Source organism: Jaculus jaculus, chromosome 7 (genome assembly GCF_020740685.1).
Source record: "Jaculus jaculus isolate mJacJac1 chromosome 7, mJacJac1.mat.Y.cur, whole genome shotgun sequence".
Classification (NCBI taxonomy): Eukaryota; Metazoa; Chordata; class Mammalia; order Rodentia; family Dipodidae; genus Jaculus; species Jaculus jaculus.
Genome location: NC_059108.1, coordinates 64,819,293 through 64,834,931, shown reverse-complemented (window position 1 = coordinate 64,834,931; position 15,639 = coordinate 64,819,293). Strand labels below are relative to the sequence as shown.

Below are 15,639 nucleotides of genomic sequence, written 5' to 3'. Positions count from 1 at the left end.
AGGTGAGCTCAGATTGCTTCTGGGTCCCAGTGTTCTGCCATGCACAAGTTTAGGCTGCTTTGGTGCTTCAGCATCTCTCTGAGCACCAGCACAGGCAGCTTTGGTGCATGGACATGTGAGAGCTCAGGCAACTTTGTTGCCCCTGCCAGGCAGGAGCTCAGGCTACTTTGGCATTGTGCTAAGTGAGAGCTCACACTGCTTGGCATCTGCCTTAGGCTGCTTCAGCTTCCACTGTGCTTGAGCACAGGCTGACCCACCCACCTACATGTTAGTTCAAGACCACTCAGTCCATCTTCTTGCCTGCTGGCTAGCCCAGGCCAGCTCCCCAAAGAGGCACCAAATCACTGCCCATTGAGACCACAGTCCTACTCTCCCTGCCCATACACTGTGATGTGCAGACCACAGCACAAAATAAACCACATGAAAAATCAAATGCAAGAAAATCCAGTTAGATCACCCAGTCCTACAATGAACATCTCTAATCAAAACACAGAAGAGTCATTTATTAGGATCAGAATACCAAAATGAAGCTATGAGCAATGCAACCCTGACCAAGCTGCTGGTAGAACTTGCAAAAAAGCAACAAAGGACCGATGATTGTGTGGATGCTGCCAACACTAGACTAGACCTAATAGATAAGAAAATGGAAGAAATTCAGAATTCAAAGACAGTTAAGAGATATGAAGGGGAGTGAAAAAAAAGAGGACCTCAAAAATCAGGTGGTGATGCAAAATGAAGACAAAAAGAACTGCAAGGATAAATTCCGAGAAGCATCAAGAAAATCCGAAAATGATGTGAAAAGGGAGCTTGATAGAGGGATGGAAACTATACATAGAAAAGTAGCAGAAAATGCAAACCTAGTTGAACAAGTCCAAAACTCTCTAGACGCTCTCAAGAATAGAGTCAGCCATGTGGAGGATAGAAACTCTGATCTGGAAGACAAGATGGAAGAAATAGTTCAAGAGTTCAAAAATTTCATTAAGTTCAAGAATTTATGTGAGCAGAACATGAGGGAATTGTGGGATACCCTTATACATCCTAATATCAGGATCATTGGAATACTAGAAGGAGAAGAAATTCAGACCAAAGGCATGGAGAACTTATTTAACAAAATCATTGAAGGAAACTTCCCCACTCTCTCAAAAGAAAGGCCCATCAAGATACAAGAAGCTAACAGAACTCCAAACAGACTGGTCCAAAGGAGAAACTCTCCAAGACATATAGTCATTAAGACTCTAAACACTGACACAAAAGGGAAATCCTAAAAGTAGCTTAAAGGTAACCCCATCAGAATTACTTCAGACTTCTTAATAGAAAACCTGAAAGCCAGAGGGCCTGTAATGAAACACTGCAAAGTCTTAGAACCTATGGCTTCCAACACAAACTACTCTACCCAGCAAAAGTATCACTCATAATAGATGGTGAAAGAAAAACTTTCCATGACAAAACTCAGCTCTATAATTATATGAACACAAAACCAAACCTACAGAGTGTATTTCAGGAAATTCTCCACAGAGAAGAATCAAATAATCAAACTCAAATACCTAAAAGAAGCAGATCACAATAACCTAAGTTAGAGAAGGCACATAAAACTTCAAAGTCCATGAAAACACCAAACCACATATATCATCACAATATGTCAGGGATCAAATGAAACCTCACAGTCATTACTCTAAATATTAATGGCCTTAATTCACCCATCAAGAGACACAAGCTCATTGGATGGATCAAAAAATTAGACCCCTCAATCTGCTGACTCCAAGAAACTCACCTCACCACTAAAGACAAGACACCTCCTCAGGGTGAAAGGGTGGAAACAACATTCCAAGCAAATGGGAATAAGAAACAAGCAGGCATAGCTATAGTAATATCAGATAAAATAGACTTCAAAAAAAAATCAAAAAAGACAAAGAAGGCCACTTCTTCCTTATCAAGAGAATGATCCATCAAGAGAATATTGCAATCATAAATTTGTATGCACCAAACACAGGGACACCACATTTCATAAGTCAAAACATACTTGACAATATAACAGAAAGAACCACCAACACCATCATAGTTGGGGACTTCAATACACCATAATCTGTAATATACAGATCATCCAAACAGAAACTCAACAGGGAAGTAAGTGAGCTCAACAAAACCATAGATCACTGAGGCCTAACGGACATCTACAGAACATTCCACCCAAAATCCACAGACTACACATTCTTCTCAGCAGCCCACGGAACATTCTCTAAAATAGATCATGTACTGGGTCACAAAGCATACCTCCATATACTTAGGATGATTGACATAATTCCCTGCATGACAGCAGATCACAATGCTATATTGCTAGAAATTAACAGCAAAAGACCCACAAAGAATCCCAATAGCACCTGGAAACTGAACAACACATTTTTAAACAATAAATGGATAGTGGATGAAATAAAAAATGAAATGGCAAAATTTCTAGAAATGAATGATGATGAGAATACATTATACAAAAACTTATGGGACACAATGAAGGCAGTCCTCAGGGGAAAATTCATAGCATTCAATGCCTTCATAACAAAGACAGAGAGATCCCAAATCAATAACCTAACCATCCACCTAAAGGCATTGGAAAAGAAAGAAAAATCCAACCCAAAAAGCTCCTGAAGTAATGAAGATCAGAGCAGAAAGTAATGAATTGGAAACTAAGAAAATAAATAAGAAAATTGACAAAACAAAGAGCTGGTTCTTTGAAAAAAGTAAACAAGATTGACAAACCCCTGGCCAATTTAATCAAAAAAAAAAAAAAAAAAAGAGAGAGAGAGAGAGAGAGAGACGCTTCAAATTAACCAAATTTGAAAGGAAAAAGCAGAGATCACAACAGACATAAGTGAAATGGGGAAAATAATCAGGACTTATTTCAAAAACCTCTACTCCACAAAACTGGATAATGTGGAGGAGATGGATAAATTCCTAGAAACATACCATCTAACAAAGCTAAACTCAGAGCAGATTAATCTCCTAAACAAACCTATCACACTCACTGAGATTGAAAAAGTAATAAAAAACCTCCCCCTCAAAAAGAGTCCAGGACAAGATGGCTTCTCAATTGAATTCTACCAAACCTTCATGGAAGAACTCAAACCAATCTTCCTCAAACTGTGCCACACAATTGGAGAACAGAGAAAGCTACCCAAGTCCATCTATGAAGCTAGTATCACCCTAATTCCCAAACCAGGCAGAGATGCCACAAGAAAAGAAAACTACCAGCATATTTCCCTGATGAACTTAGATGCAAAGATCCTGAACAAAATCCTGCCAAACCGAATCCAAAAGCATATTATTATCCATCTTGATCAAGTGGGATTCATCCCAGGAACACAGGGGTGGTTCAACATATGGAAATCTGTTAATGTAATACATGACATAAGAAAGGTTAAGCACAAAAAACACATGATCATTTCAATCGATGCAGAAAAGACCTTTGACAAAATACAATTATCACTTCATGATCAAAACAATGGAGAGATGAGGACCTGGACTTTGGGTCAAGCAACTACAGCTACTTGATATTTGACAAAGGCCCTAACAGTACAGGCTGGAAAAAAACAGCATCTTCAAAAAATGGTGCTGGACAAACTAGATAGCCATATGCAGGAATTTGAAACTTGATACACATATCTCACAATGCACTACACTGAAGTCCAAATGGATCAAAGACCTCAATATTTAAGACCAGAAACTTGGCTACTACTGAAAGAAAATATAGGAAGAACTTTCCATGATATAGGAATGGATAAAGACTTCCTGAACAAGGGCTGGAGAGATGGCTTAGTGGTTAAGCGCTTGCCTGTGAAGCCTAAGGACCCTGGTTCGAAGCTCGATTCCCCAGGACCCACATTAGCCAGATGCACAAGGAGATGCACATGTCTGGAGTTTGTTTGCAGTTGCTGTAAGCCCTGGTGTGCCCATTCTCCCTCTCTCTATCTGCCTCTTTCTCTGTCACCCTAAAAAGATTTCCTGAACAAACCCCAGGAGCTCACGATCTTAAACAGTCACTCAACCAATGGGATCATATGAAGCTGAAGAGTTTCTTTACAGACAAGCATACAATAAGCAAAGCCAATAGATTACCCACAGAATGGGAGAATATATTTGCTGATTATCCAACTGACAGAGGCTTAATCTCTAGAATCTACAAAGAACTCAAAAACCTAAACGATAAAAAGTCAAACAACCCACTCACAAAATGGGGCAAAGAGCTGGATAGGCCATTACAGAGGAAGAAATACAAATGGCAAAATACACTTAAGAAACTGTTAACCATTCCTAATCACCAGGGACATGCAAATTAAAACAACCATGAGATTCCACCTTACCCCAGTAAGTAGAGCAAACATCAAAAAATCAAATGAAAATCAATGCTGGCAAGGATGTGGAGAAATAGGAACCCTCATCCACTCTTGGTGTGAATGTAAGATGGTACAACCACTTTGGAAACAATATGGAGACTCCTAAAACAGCTGAGTATAGAGTTATCAACAGACCCAGTTATTCCCTCACTGGGGATGTATCCTAAAACCTTTAAACCACAGTCCAGAGAGATTTTCTCAACCATGTTTATAGCAGCTCAATTCGTAATAGCTAAGAGCTGGAATCAACCCAGATGTCCATCACTAGAAGAATGGATAACTAAGATGTGGTATATCTACACAGTGGAATTCTATACAGCAGGAAGAAAAAATGACAAAGAAATTTGAGGAAAAATGGTTGAACATGGAATAGATCATTCTCAGTGAACTTACCCAATCACAGAAAGAAAATCACCACATAGCCTCACTCATCTACAGCACCTAACCTGAATCTGCCCAAGATGCTGACATATCCAGCAAGCATCTCGAGTACTAGACAATAGGGTGGGTGGGAGGGAGGGGAGGGGCAGTGGGGGTCAGACACAAATATAGGCCCAATAGCAATGGTACCATAATTCTACACCCTAAAAGGCAAGCCAAATAGTTGAACCTTCACCATGTCCTTGAGGGAACACCTGAGCCACAAGACACTGGAGAGGGTATGATGAAGACTGACCTTTATCTTCTACAGCTCCTCTCTCTCTCTGTCTTTCTCTCTCTCTTTTCTCTCTAACTCTTTTATATTAGTTATCATTTTCTTCCTTTTCTTAATGGGCACTGACCTGTAACTCCCAGTATCAGAATGTGGCTATCATCCACAATGAGTTTTTGATCAGAGAAGCCTACAAGTTTTCTTAAAAGAAAGACAGATTTCTGTTAGAGTACTTGATGAACCACCAAAGGTTAGTGGTAAGACCCCCTACTGCTGAAGATACCATATGCAATTGACACGTAAGGCTCTAAGCTGGAAGAGAATCAGTCCCCAGACAGTCTGCATGTCTAGTGCCAGAAGGTGCTACATAGGTGACTAGGGGAAAATGACCAATATCTGTGCTAGCAACTCAGCAAATAACCTGTCATCATTCTCACACAAGTGCAATAGTGGCACACAGCCATGGTGGGAAACCAAATGCTCTTGATTTGTCTAACTGATCCCCTCAGTGGAATGGGACCCATAGCTGAAGCTGGGAAACAAGTCAGACCCATATCCAAACATAAGCCTGTTCACCATTATCAAGCTACCAACAATTGTGGGCTGTAAGAAGGCCTATACCTACTATATTCTCTATAAAAAAAATAAGGGTTATCCCAATTGTCTGGTTGTGGAATATACTTCTCCTTTTCAGATAGACACAGATCCTAAGGAGAGAACCACCCCATCATACCTCAAAAGGGCCCCAGCTGAAACTAAGAATAATTGGTGAAACAAGCAAGGGTGCTGTTTTTTTGGTGAACTGGGTATCAGCACAAGGGTGAAGGAGATCGACACAGAAAACAATCAACTCCTACCAAATCAGATATCCAGAGATCCAGAGTCCCCTAACATCTCATCACTGAAGCATACCAAAACTGAACCCAACAGGGCTCAGGGAAATATTGCAGAAGAGGGTGTCAGAGCCACATGTTGGGTCATGATATGCAGAGATCTTTATCCTACCCATAACTGTGGGCTAACTCCATAATGCATGACCCATATACCCCCATAAGGAGGGGCCAAGGGGTGGGGGTAGGACACGGATGAGCCTAACAATGGTTCCAACTTGATTGTAATCTCTGAGTACAAAACTAATTAATAAAAACTAAATAAAGTTTTTTAGAAAGTAAAAAAAAACAGGGCAGAGTTAAAAAGGATGCGAGAAGAATGCTTATGTCCTAGGACAGTTAATTAGTATGGTACAAATAGATTTTATAACATATAAAGTAAAATAATATTTTCTTTGTTTCCTTTCTTTCTTTCTTTCTTTTTCTTTTTTTTTTTTTTTTTTGAGGTACAGTCTCACTCTAGCCCAGGCTCACCTGGAATTCACTCTGTGGTCTCAAGGTGGCCTTGAAATTATGGTCATCCTGCTATCTCTGACTCCTGAGTGCTGGGATTAATGGCATGCACCTCCATGCCCTGCTATATTTTCTTTGTTGGTGTTTATGTGTTCAGATGTGTATGCCCCATGAGAACAAAGGTGGAGGACAGAAGAGGATATTGGGCATACTTTGCCCCTCTACTGCTCTCCTGCCTTAGTTCCTTGATACAAATCTCTCACTGTACCCAGAACTTATGATGCTTTTAGTTAGACTGGCAGGTCAAGGGACCTCAGAGATCCTCCTGTCTCTATGGCCCCCAGTGTTAGGGTTGCAGTGTCATGGCCATGCCTGGCAACATTTCTCTTTTGATCTCTTTTGAACATTTTGGCTCCTTATAGAGGTAGAAAGCTAGGAAGAAGGGTCTGAAGTGTTAGACTGGTATAGCAAGGGAAGGAGTGCCAACTTTTAGTCTTTAAATTTAAATTTTATTTTAGTTATTTGAGAGAGATAGAGATAGAGAGATAGAGAGATAGATAGATAGAGAGAGAGAGAGAGAAAGGTGTGCCAGGGCCTCCATCCACTATAAATGAACTCTAGATTTGTGCCATCTTGCATATCTGGCTTACTTGGGTTCTGGGGAATCGAACTTGTGTCCTTTGGTCTCACAGGCAAATGCCTTAACTTCTAAGCCATCTCTTAATCCCTAAATTTATTGATTTTTAATCTTTAAATTTTTTTTTGACTTATTGAGTTGAGAGAGAGCAAGAAAGAGACAGATATATAGAGAGTGCCAGCTTTTGGCTGTAATGTCTCCTTAAGGTTTACTTGGAAAAGAAGGTACTTGGACCCCTACCCAAAAGCAATATGGTTGGGTTAATATATGTTGTTTCACAGAAGCTAATATCTAGGGACCACAGATGAGTACTGAGCTCTCCTACAATTCCAGCTATAGCAATTACCCACCTTCTCCTTTCCTTCTTTCCTTCTTTCCTTCTTTCTTTCCTTCCTTCCTTCCTTCCTTCCTTCCTTCCTTCCTTCCTTCCTTCCTTCCTTCCTTCCTCCCTCCCTCCCTCCCTCCCTCTCTCTCTCCCTCCCTCCGCCCCACCCTTTCCTTCCTTCCTTCCTTCCTTCCTTCCTTCCTTCCTTCCTTCCTTCCTTCCTTCCTTCCTTCCTTCCTTCCTTCCTTCCTTTCCCTCCCTCCCTCCCTCCCTCCCTCCCTCCCTCCCTCCCTCCTTCCTTCCTTCCTTCTTTCCTTCCCTTTGGGGATTGAACCCAGAGCTCTGGACAAACTAGGAGTTACATCATTAGTCCATGCTCCCTTTCTTTCTTTTTTTGGACATAGGGAAGGGCTTGGTACCAGGTTTGCTCCTGTTCCTGAGGAAGGTGTGAGACAGGCAGTAGCCTCCAGCTGGTTCTTTATGAATTAGTGCAATAATTACAAGAACTAGTCAAACAGTACAATAATTACTAGGCCTTAACATAGACTCCCTTGGGTGTGTCTAAGGAACATTCAAAATACTGGGGAAGTGGGGATGTTTGGGCTCCTATTCTTATTTTCCCTTAGTCATGTGAGTCTTGTTCATGATGTAGCTGGTGCCATTTCTGTTCACGCTCCCAGAAATAGTGACCCATAGATGGAGACTTTGAATATTTTTCTCTACAAAGCACTTTGCTTTGCACCAAATGACTTCTGATCATTTGTAAGGAGCTTGGAAAATGAGCCATGACACAGGTATGTATGTTGAACAGGGGACTTCTGCAGGCTCTGTATAACCAGGATGGATGGTGAGTATTTCAATATTTGCATTGTGATGGACAATTGATGACCCTGGGGTCTTCTGTTGACAAGGAATACTTACAAGATGCTGGGAAAGCCCCTGTTTTGTATGAATCTATCTAGTTTCAATCAATTAATTTGAAGGATATTTGACATTTTCCTTTGTACTGAAGGAGGAAGATGAAGCATGAGGGCAGCAGAGTGACATCTTTTTGAAGCAGAGGGAGAAGAGGAGAGAAAGGGAAGAGGACTGGGAAAGAGTTAAAGCACCTGAGCATACCTTTACACATTACATTTCTTTTTGTCAGTAAGTAGCTTGCCTTTGCCCATTGAGTGTTGAAAACCAGATCAAATATGAAGTGCTTTCTAAGACAAAGAGGTTGATTCTGAATCACTTTGCAGCCTTCTACATTCATGAAAGGGAGAACATTAGTCCCTTGACTGCCATCTTTAAACTTGATAAGAACAACCTGGGTGTGATGGTTGGAGAAAGGAAGAAATCCAGATAAAGGATCAAGAGGTTAGGTCACATACGTGAACTTTTGTGGGTTCCCTACCTCCTGGCCCCTGTCCTGCACAGGACACGACTCACTATCTGCTTCCGAAAATGATCCAGACTCGTCACTGGAGTTGGTTCCATAAGACTGCTCACATTTAATTTGGGGTCGGACTTGGTTGTATACTCCATCTCCCATCAGGCCTGGTTCCTGATGTTCTGTGGCAAGGAATCTGGCTCCCTGAGAACAGGGCGACGAGGAGAACTCACAGAGAGGGAGGCTGCAGGGTGACCCCCCACTCCCATCCTCTGCATAGGAATATGAGGAACAGGAGCTAGAAGTCCTTGTCCTGGTCTCCAGAGGGGGTGAGCGAGGGCAGACTTTGATTGGCACTGGGCAGCTGGTGTTGGGCCGCATCCTTCCTGGCAAGTGGTCAGCCATCAGCCCACTGTGGGAATAGGCCTGTGAACTGGGGAGAGATTGACCAGCTCCCACCCACAGACCTTTTGGCACCGACTCAGAGAGGTCTTTGTCCAAATTGCTCACCCCAGAATATGAATGCACTGGAGTGCTCACTTGGTCACAAGCACTTGAAGAGAAGATTACACTCCTCCGATCCAGCTCTCCTTCCTGTTTACAGAGAGCCTCAAGCTCAGGTCCCTTGAGCGGTGGTGACTCAATTGAGAAGTTGGTCACATCCTTTTGGCCCACATGAGGCTGCCCATAATTCCCTGTGAAAGGGGTGTAGTCAGTTTTAAGGTCACCCTGAGTGATCCCCTTGTCAAAAGGGCATGCTGGGCTCCTGGCAAAGTGCTGTTGAGATGTACCGGGCAGGCCAGGCAACTCCACACCTTTTGTTATACCAAATAGAGATCTTAAACAGGAAGGTGAGGACACACTCCTGGATCTATCCAGGCAGGTGGCTCCTGCAGGGGGTTTGGGAGTGGGTCCAGGGCTGGGCTGTTTATGGCCCATCTCCACATGAACTGCTCTATCCTTGAGGTCAGATTCATCTCCAGACAGACAGAGTGGGATGCTGTCTTCCTCATTATCTTCACTGGGTGGCTCACTTTTAATCTGCCCTACGAAGATCCCTGGCTTGAGGCTATTGCCAGGGTTATTTTCACTGAATGTGCTTGCAAAACCTGAGGTACTGTGTGATGATGCATTATACACATTCTTGGTACATGCAAGCTGGTACTTCTTGTATCTAGGGTACTGCATCAACATGTCCTTTTCTGAGTTGTTCTTGGTGTCTGTGGACATATCAGACTCGGGTAGCAAGGCTTCTTCCTTCTCTGCTACTGGGATGGCAGTGGTTTCAAAGTTGATGGGATCTGGAGGCATTTGGTCCCTAGGGCAAACGATCTTGGCTGTCTCTGAATCCATCGTCTCCTCCTCTTCTTCTTCTCCTGTGGAATTCCCATGGTTCTCATTTGGGCACTGGCACATATTGTCTTTTCGGCACACAAATAGGCCATCCTCACTGTTCAGGAGTTGGGTCTGCAGGAAGCTAAAGCAGGAGTCTTCCAGGTTGTGCATGCGTAGGAACTCAGCGCAGCGAATGACCTCACGTATGTTTTCTCTGCTGAGTAACAGTTTGGCAGTGTAGGCAAACTGTAACAGTGGCCCAAAGCCCCTGGCTGTGACCTGCAAAACAAATAGGGAAATTGCCAGTATTACCATCAGCACTGCTATTGTCTCGAATCCCTCAACTGAAGCAAGATAACCAGACAGTGCTAATGTCCCAGAATAAAGACTGAAAAGGAGCAGTTAATCTCATACTGGGTCAGCAATGATTTTGCTTCCAATAATTAGTGTCTGTTGTGTACATGCCACTGCTGTACTTTATCACAGAACAAGCAGAACTGAAAATCACAAGGGTGAAGCTGTGAAACAAGATGACAATGGGCTCAGTGTTTTCACTAATGAAATACCCTGGTAATACTACACAGAACAATTGGAAGACTATTAATTTCCCTCCCAATCAGTCCTGTTGAGAATCAATCTACACAAGGAGAATAGCACTGTGACATGTCTCTTGGGCCAAAGGAAGCACTATCATTTCCTTGTCAACCACAAAACCGTTAAAAACTCAGTCTGTGGAGTTTCAAAAATGGTTTTTCCTCACAATGTTAAGAGAAACATTAAAAATAACTCTGGTTTGTAGGTTTTCATTCATAATGTCATGCCTAATTTTGATCGTGGTATCTCCCTTGCCAGGTAAGTATGCCATACCTGATCTTATAATGTACTAAAGACGATGACAATCAGAACCAATGTTCTCACCAAGAAAGTAACTCTTGATATATATAGAATGGGTGTTACACAGCTAAGCAAACTGGCTTTCATTTCAATGGGTGAATCCCCAAGTGGCATTGAACCTGGGCAATTACTTCCCTAATTATTTTCTGTGCATCTGTTTTCTTTCCTAGCAACTCTTCTGAGATTAAGTTTACTGTCATTTGCTGTTTATTCATTATATTACATAGAATGAACATGTGGTACTTTATGCATGGTACCCCACCCCACACACATGTGCATGCAATGTTGACTGAGGTCACCTGTTTTTTCAGATGGAAACAGACTAAACTTCCTGGTGTTCCAGGTATGGTCCTAACTCTGTTTGTAACATTATATACGCCCTAGGTTCTTGCAAACACTTCAGATCCATGAGGAAGATAAGGTAGGTCTACAAACCATGTGAACAAATATAAATGGGTAGCAGTGATTAAAAATTCCTACAGGGAGAATGAATGCAGAGGAAGATGAAAGGGTAAGCTGTGTGGTTGATTTTTGCTTGTCTTAAACTTCCTGCAGCATGCAGAGATAACTTTTTCAAAGACCTGTATCCATTGATGAAAATACAACTTGAACATTATCTTCTTTGGGAGTCCTCCCTGATTCTCTTAGAGAGAATGAATAGCATCATCCTCTCAGCTCTCATAACCTAAAAGAGGAAATGTCCTGGGTTCTCCAGGGAGCACTGATCTTATATCACTGTGGTCTTTCCAGTAAGAAAATACTTAGACATGTAACTAAATGGGATTTTAAGTGTCAATATTATACATAAATAAAATTCAAAGTCAGAAAAATAAAAATGGGTAGGTGTGTGGCACACAACTTTAATCCCAGCATTTGGAAGCTGGATGAAAGAAGATTTAGAGTTCAAAGCTAATCTTGTATATAGGTGTTCAAGGCCAGGCTGAAACTAAAAGAGATTCTACTTGAACAAAACAAACCAAAATAAAACAAAAAAATCAATGTCTTGTCTTCTTTAATGATAACTAGCTTTATGTATAGCATTTTTTTTTCCTAGGTAAGGTCTCACTTTAGCCAAGGTTGACCTGGAATTCACTTTGTAGTCTCAGGGTGACTTCAAACTGACAGTGATCCTCTGCCTCCCAAGTGCTGGGATTAAAGTTGTGTGACACCATGCCTGGCTCATCTATACTATTCTATTATAGGCAGCAAGCTCCTTCACACTGGTATGGTTTGGTTTCACTTTGTAAACCTGCATCTAATCTAAGATAGGTTTGTTAAGATGGTAAATTGATAGTTTATTATTGAGTATGTCATAAGACTAACTGCAACTAACATAAAACTACCATGAACATAATCTGGCAGGTGGGAGTTCTTTTCAGTCACTTTTGGAATCAGGCATCATGACCAACTAATCAAACCAATGAGCTCAAAGACAGGGAAGAGTCTTTATTTGTCCTATCCCATAGTGCCAATATCAAAAAGCAGTTCATCCACCAACACTCTTGTATTCTGACGTGGTACTAGTTTCAGTAAATATAGTAACCACTACATCTGTTTTATGTACATGTCTCTTGGGAATCAAACTCCCTCCTTCCCTACCTCCATCTCTTCCTTCCTTTTGTAAAGCAAAGTTGGAGTTTATTAAGAAAAGATTTTAATATAAATATAAGCACAGGTGTTAAGAGAAGGAAATAGAGACATGAAGAAGACAGTAGTGCATGTCCTAGAGTGGAAGGGAGCTTCTTGAGGTGGGGGAAAAAGAAAGGGGGAGAGAGAGGCATCCTAGGACCTAGGAAGTGATACAGCAAGAAACTGTTTACATATAGGTAACAAGAGAAAGTGATAATAATGTCACATGACTTATTTTTTCATTGCAACATGGTCTCTCATAAATAGAGAATAGTAAAATAGTAAATATAATAAATAGTAAATAGTAAAAATAGTAAAATAGTAAAATAGTAGAATGAATGGCGAATTGACTCTTCTGTAAATAAGCATCTTCCACTATTCTCCTAGGCAGTTTGCCAGTTGAGTGACTACACATCTTGATCTTTGGCAAATGTGCTTGCTATATGGAGACTGATCTCAATGTTATTTATACTTTCATTCAGTCCTTTTTCATATGCCAATTCTGATCATCATGTCTTGTTTATTTTGATGTTACTGGTTTTGGTAAGCCTTACCAGTGCCCACTAGTGTGTAGTCTGTTTTAAAGAAAATTAATAAAGAAGCCAGGACACCTATGGGGATCTTTAGATCACATAGCAGTACTAGGACTCACCATCTGCCACATGTTTACAAGGAGCTGGAGAAAGCTTCTCTATGCAAGGAAGACTGTGAGCAGAAAGGTGTGGGTCTATGTCTCAATTGATGGCTCAGATCCCTGACCCTTTAGGTTTTCTCCATACTGAGCTTTAAATAATTGTCATATGGCCATGAAAAAGTTATCAACAAAATACTGATTTGGAGTAAGAAAAAGATGGGGAAAATCCCAGTCAGAGCAATTAGGCCAAGGAATGCAAAGACAAGTGAGGAAGAAAACTGTTTCTTTTTGCAAATAACATCAACATTTTTATAGATATCCCTGAAGATGTCAACAAAAACATATTACAGCTAATAAGTGAATCCATTAGAATTGTGAGATATAAAACCAGCATGCAAAAGATAGAACCATTTTTATATACTAACAGTGAGTTATCTTAAACAAAATCCCATTTATAGTAGCTACAAAATACTTAGTAAATTTAGCAAAGGAAGTGAGAGATCACTACACTGAAAACTATAAAATACTGATTAAATAAATAAATTGGAGACACAAATAAAATAAATGGGTTAGGAAAGTACTCTCCAAAGTAATCTTCAGATTCATTGAAAACTATATTGAAATTCCAATAAATTATTTACAGAGGTAGAAAAAAATCCTAAAATTTTGATGGCATGTGTGCCTATAGTCCCTGCTACCTGAGAGGCTGAGGCAGGAGTACTGCTGAAGCTGGGAGTTAGAGTATTCTCTCTTTCTCTCTCATTTGTTTTGAGACAGGGTCTCACCATGTTGCTCAAGATAGCCTCAAACTTTCAACCCCCTTGCCTCTGTCTGATTTATGCTGTGATTACAGGTGTGCCACCACACCTGTCCTGATTCTGTCTCTTTATTATTTTTCTTTTCCCATGAAACCACAAAAGATTCCAAATAACCAAAACAACCTAGAGCAAAAACAACAAAGCACAAAGTATTAGATTACATGATTTCAAATTTGCTATAAGGCTATAGTAATATATATATATATATATATATATATATATATATATATATATATATATAAAATTTTTTTTTTTTTTACACACACACACACAAGGAACTGAGTTTGGATACCCAGAATGTAAAGCTGGGTGCTATAGTATGCATCTATAATTCTGGTATACCCATGGTGAGATGTGAGGTAGAAATAGGACAATCCCCAGAAGCACACAGACTAGCTATTCTGGAAAACACAGGAGATTTCCTTTTTCAAACAAGGTGAAAGACGAGGACCAACATGCAGGGTTGTTCTCTGAATTCTCTCCATGTATGCATTCATACACATGACCACACACATCATACACACAAAAACATACAAGATAAAAGCACAAAGATTCAAATAGATATTTCTTAAAAGAAGACACACAAATACTCAAGAAGTTTAGGAAAAAATTCTCATATCACTAGTAATCAGGGAAATGTGAACCAAAGCCACAATGAAGCATCACCTTACTCCTGTCAGAATATTTTCAGAAAGACAAAAGTTAGCATGTGTTGGTGAGTCTGTGGAGAAGGGAAACCTTTAGAGGTTTCTGAAAAAATTAAAACTAGATCCATCAACCCCACTGTTGGGTATATATAAAGCCAGTATGACACAGAGACATCTGCACTCCCATGTTTATCACAGCACTATTCACAGCAGCTACATATCTATAACAGATAAAGAATGGAATACTACCTTAGCCATAAAAGACATCCTTAGATGCACAATCTGATGAACTTGTAGGGCACTATGCTAGGTGAAATAAGCCAGGCACAGAAAGACAAACACTGCATAATTTCACTTATATTTGGACTCCAGAAGAGATCTCATAGAAGGGCTGGAGAGATGGCTCAGCAGTTAGGGCACTTGCCTGCAAAGCCTATGACCTGGGTTCAACTCTGCAGTACCCATGTAAAAGCTGGATGCACGAAAAGGTACATGCATCTGGAGTTCATTTACAGTGGCTGGAAGCCCTGGTACACCCATTTTCCCCCTCCTTGGAAATCAATCAATCAATCAATCAATAAATAAATAAATAGTTTTCAAAAGAGAAGATCTCATAGAAGTATAAAATAAAATGAGGTGATTAGTTGGTTAAAGGATACATAATTACAATTAGATAAAAGGAGTAGTTTTAAATTTATTGTATAGCATGGTGAATATAGTCAATGATAATACAATGGATTCTTGAAAAATTCCAAGAAAATATATGTTGTGTTTTTACTATAAGATGGTAACTATGGGCTGGAGAGATGGCTTAGCGGTTAAGCGCTTGCCTGTGAAGCCTAAGGACCCCGGTTCGAGGCTCGGTTCCCCAGGTCCCACGTTAGCCAGATGCACAAGGGGGCGCACGTGTCTGGAGTGCCTTTGCAACAATGGATACAGGTCTTTGAAAAAGTTATCTCTGCATGCTG

At 40.6% G+C, this 15,639-nt stretch overlaps 1 protein-coding gene across 4 annotated transcripts in view; it reads right to left on the bottom strand.

The window, feature by feature from the left end:
• The window catches only part of Bach2 (BTB domain and CNC homolog 2), a 475,485-nt gene that overhangs the window by 30,051 nt on the left and 429,795 nt on the right, over window positions 1-15,639 (bottom strand). For all 4 annotated transcript variants that reach the window (XM_045154010.1, XM_045154011.1, XM_045154009.1 and 1 more), the window contains one exon: window positions 8,739-10,328. In XM_045154010.1, the coding sequence (XP_045009945.1) occupies window positions 8,739-10,328 (1,590 nt within the window). The remainder of the gene's footprint in view (window positions 1-8,738; window positions 10,329-15,639) is intronic.